This window comes from Arachis duranensis, chromosome 4 (assembly GCF_000817695.3).
Source record: "Arachis duranensis cultivar V14167 chromosome 4, aradu.V14167.gnm2.J7QH, whole genome shotgun sequence".
NCBI lineage: Eukaryota > Viridiplantae > Streptophyta > Magnoliopsida > Fabales > Fabaceae > Arachis > Arachis duranensis.
In genome coordinates, this window is record NC_029775.3 from 76,863,581 (window position 1) to 76,873,780 (window position 10,200).

Here is a 10,200-nt window from a genome sequence, read left to right on the forward strand (position 1 = left end):
TAATTGTATTGAAACTTGAGGTACAGCAGAGCTCCACACCCTTAATCTATGGTGTGCAGAAACTCCACCGTTGAAAATACATAAGTAAAGGGTTCAGGCATGGCCGAATGGCCAGCCCCCATAACGTGATCACAGGATTCAAAATACAATCCAGGATGTCTAATACAATAGATAAATGTCCTATATATACTAGACTAGCTTCTAGGGTTTACATGAGTAGGTAATTGATGCATAAATCCACTTCTGGGGCCCACTTGGTGTATGCTTGGGCTGAGCTTGATCTATCCACGAGCTGAGGCTTTTCTTGGAGTTGAACTCCAAGTTATAACGTGTTTTGGGCGTTCAACTCCGGATCATGACGTTTTTCTGGCGTTTAACTCCAGACAACAGCATGAACTTGGCGTTCAACGCCAAGTTACGTCGTCAATTTCCGAATAAAGTATAGACTATTATATATTGCTGGAAAGCCCTGAATGTCTACTTTCCAACGCCGTTGAGAGCGCGCCAATTGGAGTTCTGTAGCTCCAGAAAATCCATTTCGAGTGCAGGGAGGTCAGATTCCAACAGCATCAGCAGTCCTTTTGTCAGCCTTTTTCAGAGTTTTGCTCAAGTCCCTCAATTTCAGCCAGAAATTACCTGAAATCACAGAAAAACACACAAAATCATAGTAAAGTCCAGAAATGTGAATTTAACATAAAAACTAATGAAAACATCCCTAAAAGTAGCTTGAACTTACTAAAAACTATCTAAAAACAATGCCAAAAAGCGTATAAATTATCCGCTCATCACTTCACCTTTAAAACTTGAGTAATATCTAGAGATCTTTTTCTACTACTGACTTTTAGCTTTTCTATATCTGCTGTAAATGCTCTTCCAACAAGAGAATATATGGGCTTCAACTAATCTGTTCACCAACGTAAAAAATCAGTTGTCACATTTCAATCACCAAAATCTGTAAGAAATTTTAGATTTAAAAAGCATTGCATATATATATATATAGGTAGAAAATATATTGTCACATAAACTTTTTCTCAAGATCATTAGTAATGCTATACCAATGAAACTAACCAATCAAAGTGAACAACCACCACAATGTTCATATGTATCGCCACTCAATAATTGTGCATTCACTATAGTTAAACCTCACCAGTAAAAAATTGGAGGCCAAAGAAAAAGTCAAATTTACATTTGAAAGCTACAATCATATAGTTACATAAAAAAACAAAAATAGAAAACACCATTTTTCTAGAGACTATTTTCAGTTCACCCAAATCTAAACCTTGATAAGCAAAAAAAGGATGAACACAAGCCAGTCAATTATGAATTGAAAAACAAAAGGATGGGGCATTGGAGAAAGGTTTGAAAAACTAAAAATCCTATATATGAACAGAGGCCTCTTTATTTTGATGAAACACTTGAGCAAGTGCTTGAAACAAAAAATCCGGTATCATAATCCAAAATTATTCACCGTTCTAGATTACAGAGCCATCGTAATCATAATTTAACAAAAAAGAAAATGAAAAATCATGGAATTTGAGAGAGGAAGTGGAAGGAATGGAAGAAAACGAGAGAAGAAGCTAATAGGTATTCACTAATCATTTTCTTCGTCGTCGCAAGGACGAGAGAGGAAGAATCGTTGCCGTAGATCTTCTTTGTCGTTGCCGAAGGGTTTTTTTGTGCTGGGGAAAGCCATCCAGCGGCAATCTCCAGCTAAAACGAGGGTTTCATTCCTGATTCTCTCTTATTTTATGATGGGGCAATTTTAAAATATTAACACATTTATTATTTTATTATAATTTTTAATAAGTTATTTATATATTAAATATAAGCCATTGGATTATTTGTCACTCTGATCTAATGCTTCAAATTCAATAGCATCAGATATGCCCAAATAACCTGCGTTCCAAATTAAACAGTCGACATTGAATTACATGATCACAAAGTAAATCTTAATTGTAGGATGTGCTACAATGCCCTGCACCACCATCACGATGACGGATTGAAAAAAATAAGAAACGGGATAAACAACTAAAAAGATTTAGTGAACAATAAAATCAAGGATTTATAAATAAGTAAGAGTAACACATAATGTATGGTGATTAAATTCAAAATTTGAAAATCAATAAAAAATTTGACAAATAGAAAAAAATGAGGACATTAATTGAAATAAGAAAAGAATACAACACACTATTGGTAGTGAAAGAGAATAAGTGGAGGAGTTATGCGAAGACATTAAAGACATTGAAGGTAATATTACTTCATCATAATCCAATAGTGATGCAGAAGAAATAAAGGAATAAGAGAGCATATATGATACAATTCTGTACAGAGAGCACCATAATCAATGTAACTCTCAAGCCTTCTCTTTTAAGATGTCTTAGATTTTCACTACCTGATAACTATATATTAATAATTTCGTATTAGATTTAACTATTTATTATTACTATTATTATTAGAGTAAATTATCATTTATATTCATGAAAGTTGAAAACGCTGACATATCTACCCATAAAAGATGGAAATTATCATTTGCACGTATAAAAAAAAATTGATTTTGCAAGTAAAATTATCCAAACCTTAAATAATTAAATAAAATTTTCAAACTACCTTTGATGAATTTCATCCTCTTCAATTTTTCATCTATGGCTCTCTCCCTGTGTCACAACTAACCCACAGCTAAAACCTTTCATCCCAATTTGTTTTTCAATTATTCACTCGGATGAAGGAGAAAAATTGAAAGAGGAGAGAGAAGGAAGAGGCGAAGCAGCAAAAAGCCACCATTATAAGACCCATAAAAATTAAAAAAGGATTAATTGGATAATTAATCATTAAATTAAAATAGTTAAATGCTCCCGGATGGGGTAAAAAAGTAAAACTTAGGAATTTAAAATTGAAACAATGATATTTGGATTTGGAGAATTTTTTCGAGTGGAAAAATATAATTTTTTGCGAAAAATTGCGTAAAAATGCGTATTGGTATTTTAGCAGGCAAAACCGGTTTAAGTCTGTCCGGTACTGCGTATGCGAAAAATAAAACTGCTGAAATGACCAGAAAAATATTTAGAATAAAAATCCAAACTCTTATTTTAAAGATTTTGACCCGAGATAGGGTCAAGGATAGAAACCACAACATGCTCATATTCTGGTCCAAGCCCACACTATATAAAACACCATTTAAGCACAAAACAAACCATTCTCCCCCATTTCTTTAAGAGATACACGGTTAGAGAAGAGAGAAGAAAACACAAAGCCCTAACTTCACAAACTTTAATCTTCCATAGTTTTTGATCTGGAGTTTCGATCGCCGCACCGTTTGTGGCCAAAATTTTGGTAAGCATCTCCCTCACCAAACTGCAATTTTGTTTTTTCCTTGAGAATCATGTTTAGGTTTGTGTATTCATGAAACATGGTGATTCTAGTATTTAGGGGAAGCTTTATTTTGAGTTCTAGTTAGGTTTCATCACCAATTTTAGTGGGTAAAGGTAAGAGCCACTATTCCCATGTGTTCATAAAATTTTATAAAGTTCTAGAGATTGAGTATTGTGTGTTATGTGAAAATAGTGTAGATTGGTATTAGAGGCATTAAGTTGATCATTGGTGGTGCTTGAGTTTGGTGGAGGTGAACTTGGAGCTTTAATTTGGTGAAATTCAAGAATTAAGGATTTGATCTTGGCTTCCTAGAGGAACGGTTTAAGTTTTATTAAAAATACGATGATATGAAATCCTAGGTTAGATGCCCCTAGAAATAAGCTTGAATTTTGTAATTGGACGGAATTGATATGTTAAAATTGATACATTGTTGGATTTGATTTGGTTAGTGATTGTGTGTTTTTGAATTACGAGTAGAGTTGATGAATTTTGGGTCGGAGGTTGTGAAAGGTAAGTTTAGTAAGTTGATGAAATGCATTGAATGTTTATGCATGAAATTGAGGTGTGAAAATGATGATTTAGAGTAGTAATATGTAAATTAAGTAGGCTTGAACTTGGTTGATAGTAAATGAGTGAATTGGAATAGTTGGGAGGTATTATATTGATGTAGAAAAATGGTGTGACTTGTGAACCTCTTGAAAATTAGTAAATTCTGTTTTTGGGTAAAAACTTATTTTTGGCCAACTTTAGCGGGTCGTAACTCAGTCCTCGAAGTTAGAAATTCAACGAAATTAGATTTTTATGAAAACTTATTCAATGATCTTTCCATGCGCCCGTAACCTGAGGTGGTATGCGATGTTCTGTAGAGTGACGGTGCACTCACCCCATAACAGATGAAAAGTGTGCGTCTCCGGACGCCAGCGTTCCACGAATATCATGATCAGGGAGTTGTCAAATACGAAATATCTAAGAGGCACCGTACGTATGGCCGAAGCCAGCCTTGTTCAAAGAAGGGACAATGGCATCTGATGAAGCAGGTGTGTGACTCACTCGTTTAGAAAAAAATAATCGAGACCTCTAATAAAAAATAAAAAGTTGAATAAAAAATCTATAAACTATAAAGCTAGAATAATTAACACCAAAAAACACTTCTAATTAACATTCACATAAGAAATTAACTTAAATAAAAAATTTTACTTAATAAATTAACTTAAAGAAAATTATTTATTTAATTAATTAATAACTTTATTAGTACACATGTACTTAATAAATAACTTATGTTAAATAAAAAATTGTAATCAATAATTAATAACTAAAATACTACGCAACTAATTAATTAATAACTAAATCAATAAATAAGTAGAAACAAATTTGACAAATGAGTAAAAATATTTATTTAATAAACTAACTTAAATAAAAATATTTACTTAATTAATTAATATCTTTATTAGTAAACATGTATACTTAATTTAAATAAAAAATCATACTAAAAAATAAATAACTAAAATATTACACATCTATTGAATTAATAACAAAATTAATAAATAAGTAGAAACAAATTCGACAAATGAGTAGAAACATTTACTTAGTAAATTAATAAACATCAAATTAATAAATAAACTTAAATTACTAAAAACAAACTCTCTCAATCCTTCCTAATAATATATTCATCCAACTAACATGTCATGTACACTAGTTCTATAAAAATACCATAGCTATGGCTTCACTTATACATGCTCTAACATAAACACAAAGACAACAACACTAACTTCAAAGTCGGCTACCCCTGCAATGTGCCATGTCGCGTTTAGATGGTTGATATCTGGATCATGTGCATTTGCGTGCGCCATGCTCGCTTAGTGAGTCGATAATATAGTCAGAAGAGGATAGAAGTTGGAGAAAATTCGAAGAAATTGACGAAAACCAACTCCAAATGGCGCTGTAAATGAATTGTAAATATAGGCCGCATTTACTCTTATCTCGTTTATATTATAAACGTGATACGACCACGCCCTTTCGTACTGTAAACGAGATACGTGCAATCTTATTTCGTTTACACTGTAAACGAGAAAAGGTGCATTTTCGTAAAATTACTACAAATTACATATTTTGGTAAATAAAATATTTATTTTATTTATTTTATAAAATTCCAACAGGAGATGGTTTAACAAAGTATATGTTCCAATTTTGTGAGTATGGTTTGAGCAATTCTAAAATGGACTTGCCTAATTGTGATAACCAGCTGGATGTTGCCGTAAGGAAGACATCTCTGAGAGATCTACAGAGTGATGATAAAATGAAAAAGCTAACCTTTGTAAGCTCTTCATTGTTGAAGGATAAAGATGTTGGTCCTGATTCTAATAATGTTTTTGGCTCCAAGAGACTCTTGCCTCATTTCTCAGTGAATCACCTTATTCAACAATCTATTGGAAATAATGCTGCAAATGGACATCTTTTGTATGCTCGCAGAAAATCAGAGGTAGAATTGGGCAAGAGCATTGCTTGCGAAAATCCAAGTATTAATGATTATTGTCGGTATTTGAGCCAGCTTTGTTGTGAACAGGAGACTGCTCAAATAAAGCCTCTGATAAAGGTGCCAAAGGTTTCATGTTTTCCAACATTTGCACATTTTCCAATGACTTCCTCAATGAGCTCATCCAGAAAGCCTTCTGTTCCTATTTCTCTTAGGAAATCTCCCCTGAGGCTATCACCGGTTGAGTCGAATTATATGATAGCTTCTTCTGGCCCTGCCAGTGGTAATCCAAAGGGATTGAAAAGTGTGCATTGGGAGGAACAATACCAACAATTGCAGATGTTTTTAAGGAAACTAGACCATTCTGACCAAGAGGAATATATCCTAAGTATGTCCATAAACCATAAAATAATCCCTTAACTCCTTTGTTATTAAATTAATGAATTTGTGGATGGTTGACAATGTCCTTTAAGAGTTCTTCGATCACTTTCCTTTGTGGAACTTAGTAGACATGCGATAGAACTAGAGAAGAGATCAATTCAGCTATCACTAGAGGAAGGTAATGGAATCTTTTTGCTTAGTTTTTTCTTTTTTCATTGGGGGCTTGGTTGATGCTAAACAACATTATCTACATGTGATGTGGAGTTGGACATTTGCTCTAATGATGCTAATCATCGAAAAAAAGCTTAAAGCAGATATGCTGAAACAAAATGCATTGTCCTTGCTATTATGTTTGGGAACTTATCTGCTCATGCTATATTGTATTATGCTATTTTTAGAATTTTGTCAACTTTTTACTTGTAGATGTATTATTCTTCCTCCTCCTTTTAGTTTGAATTATAGTTGATGCTCTTCAAAGTCAACCGCATCCATTTTGCTTTTGTTTTTCTTCTTTACTTTATTTTCTTTTAAATATATGTCATTCCTAGGATCAGTAATTTTAGAATGTGGGTGGTAGTATGTGGTCACATGGATGAGATTTACATATAGTTTTGTATTTATTCATAGGTGCTACTGTTAGTTAGCATCCTCATCCTGCTTACGTGCATTCATATCCATAATTTAAATTTTAGCATCTACTATTTCAGTTTTATTTACCAAGCATCACATATTTTCAGACATCAGAAAGCTAATGATCTATTTTTTCTCATGTTTTTGCATTATCATGGTAACATCAAATAGCATGCTGCTGTTTTGGATGTCTTGGGAAAATCAGTGAAAAAATTCAAAAAATCTGAAGACACTATTGAGTGAACAGATAAGTTAAAGATATCCTCATGATCATCCTAGCAGTTAAGCTCTTATTAACTTAATAAAGCTATAGAAATTTTATGACTGATGCCTTTTGTGCTTGTATGTTTCATGGGTTTCTCTAGTAGACTACGAATTTCTCTATTTTTACCGGAAAATTATCTAAACATATACAAAAGGAATTTTGATAACTCTTTTTTTCTCAAAAGCTACATGACATTCAAATAAGCATTAATTAGTATTGGTTTAGTAGATTTACTAGATTGAATCGTGATCAACATTTTTTTTGTAGTATTATTTCCTATTCTTTGGGAATAGTTAAAAGTCAAAAGCCTGTTGTCTCTTTGAAAGACTTGATATTGACCACTAGATAATATTTTCTTGATAACCAAAACATAAAACTTGAAAGTATAATGGTGACGTCTGTGGTGAATGTAGAGAATCTGTGGCTAAGGTGGCTAAGGAGAAAGAGCCAATCTTTGAACAGCACCTGGTCTGAAAGAGGTAGAAGACCACATCCGTTGACTGTGTTGACACACGGTGAAGTCGCTAATGGAGTCACGGTAAATGTTTACAACGCTAACCATGATAATTAACAACTGAATCAGTGAATCATGGGAATAATATTTAGTTGGATTTTTTGAATGTCATACATTGGCATTATTGAAAGATAGGGAGAATAGAAACCGAAATTGAATGGTAAAATTAAAAAATTTTCAAATGTATGAGCTGTGTGAACAAACATTCAAAGAATTTGGGGGAAATTAGGGTTCTATCTTGAGTTGGGAGCTCAGTTACGGGAGGTGGGGTGAAGGCCATATTCGATGCCCGCTTCTGGAAGTCGATTCATTGAGGGGGGCTTCGGAGAAGGTTAGCGTCTTTGGTGGTGGCAGCCTCACCCGACAGCAATATCAGAATCAGCATATTCGTTGGCGACTTGGAGAGAAGAGCAGAAATTGTAGGCTTTGCTCCATTATCGCCTCTCCTCTGTCTCCTTCCCTTTCCCCGTGTCTATCTCTTTCAAGGCTAGAAACCCTGAATCCTTGCATTCGGTGCTGGCTCCCTGCCTCCTCCAGTGGCCCTCGTCTCTCTTCCTATTTGCTGCTAGTGTTCTGATTTATGGAGTATTGGTAATGTTTGTCCTTCATGTATGCTCTAAATTTGGTGATTTTTTTGTTCAAAATTAGAATAATATATGCAGTTGTTCTGAATTTGCTGAGATGATTTTGTGTCAAAAGGTTGCATTAGGCATACGATACACTAATTTTGTTTCAAACAAACTGCACATATATGGTGAATTTGAATTTCCAAAACGAAATAAATAGAACTAAAGATTAAAAACAGTTATAATGTTCAACATCAAAATGATTCCTATAATCAATCACCCCCAAAAATGTTTCTTACCAGCTCCTTTTGATGCTGCAACCTCTAAATAATTGATTGGAACAAAACTTGATCCTTCAAACTTTACCAATAACAGTACACATAATAGATATAAGAGTATACATGTAAGAGTACACATAAGAGTACCAATACTAGTACACATAATACATGTAAGACTTAACCATCGCCAAATTTTCATATCGCCGTATAGAAAAATCAAATGACAAAATCTATGCATTTGAAAATAATAACAGTGTGAGTTAAGTACAAATTATATGTGCCAAAGTGATATTATATCAGTTTTCAACAATTTTCCTCCGGTCACCGTTACACAAGTGTTTTGGTAGCAAGTGTTTTACTTTTGTTCTATTGATTTATACACAGGCTACTGAAAATTCGTCATGAATCATTTCGATAAATATGTTTTTTGGCTTCCTCTAAAATGAAAAGAAAATGATTTTTCACTTGAAATACCTTTAAGTTGGACGTTTTCTTTATCAATTTTCGTCATCAAATCTTACAAGTGACATATTCTAGTATTTGCAACTTTTGAACTCCCACAAAAAATGGTTATTGGAACAAAAAATCTAGAATTATTTTTTCCATTTAAGGTCAGATGTGGTAAAATATTTTGTCTTTAAGTTACATGTTTCATTATCATCCTATTTTGTATGGTGATCCTTCTTCTCTATACAACTGTTAATATTTGAAGTGATAAGTTTTAGGGGTTAATATTCAACACTTTATTTCTTTTATTATAACCAATGATTGTTGTCGTATATTAGAATTATTGGTAAGGATGTGAGTTATGATTGTCATAGTTATGTGTGAGCTATAAAGGGTTGGAAACATACTATTTCTTCCTCTAATGTGATGTAAGCACGCATAGGTCTTGGCTCATAGTTGTATTCAAGCAGTGACTGGATTAGGGTGCAAGTAGCGTGACAAATGATGTGAATACATGTTTTATTAGTTTTTAACTGTGAACTTTGTTACAATAAGCGGAGCATTTGCGTTGGCCATCATTGGATGTCCTCAAAAATTTTTAAACAGATGTTATAGTACTTTTATATATGATGTGTACTTGTTAATTAAATTGGATAAAAGGTTTTTAATAACTCAGTCATAATGGGTTAGGGATCTAGTATTCAGTCACAACTATGAAACTTTGGTTAATGCCTAATTATATAGCGATTCTCTACATTTTAGTTATATCTGTAATTTACTTTGCATACGACATGCTTTGTTCTCGACTGGCTTCATTATTTTTTAACCCAGGGATGTGTGAGACTGAGCCATATTTGGACGATGGAAGCACGTCAGAGTTGTCAGGCCAATGGACTGATGGTTGGAGCACCAATTCGAGTGACGAAGATGATTCAAACGGGTCGGAGGAACCGCATAGTCATGAAGGTGATAGTGGCCCTGCAGACAGTGAATTCCAAGGTTGCGATGGTGGTGGATGCGATGTAGATGCCTCAATAGAGGATCATGAGAACTCAAGGAATATCATCGGTGAACAATTCAGCAGTCCAGACCTAGTGAATGGTTCTGCGTTGTTATCTACAGAGTTTACTGGGGTTGAATATGCCTACACAAGGTATGCGGCGTATGCGAAGGATATTGGGTTTTCTGTGGAAAAGGGAGATTCTGTTAAAGATGAGGTGGGGAATATTGTCAGAAAGTTTTTCTATTACAATTGGCAAGGGCTGCGGGAAAAGTAA

General features: G+C 33.7%; 1 protein-coding gene across 1 annotated transcript; it reads left to right on the forward strand.

Moving 5' to 3' along the window:
* The first annotated feature begins 5,545 nt into the window (after nt 1–5,545).
* On the forward strand, nt 5,546–10,200 carry LOC107484579 (uncharacterized). The gene is made up of 3 exons (XM_016105133.1): nt 5,546–6,230; nt 6,318–6,401; nt 9,755–10,200. The coding sequence occupies exons 1-3, from the start codon at nt 5,546–5,548 to the stop codon at nt 10,198–10,200; spliced, it is 1,215 nt and encodes a 404-aa protein (XP_015960619.1).

What these genes read in the sequence shown, in the direction of transcription:
- LOC107484579 (XM_016105133.1), top strand. Translation starts at nt 5,546, where the DNA reads ATGTTCCAATTTTGTGAGTATGGTTTGAGCAATTCTAAAATGGACTTG. An exon ending in CCAAGAGGAATATATCCTAA is followed by an intron (nt 6,231 to 6,317) that starts GTATGTCCATAA and finishes GTCCTTTAAGAG; the next exon opens with TTCTTCGATCACTTTCCTTT. An exon ending in TCAGCTATCACTAGAGGAAG is followed by an intron (nt 6,402 to 9,754) that starts GTAATGGAATCT and finishes TTTTTAACCCAG; the next exon opens with GGATGTGTGAGACTGAGCCA.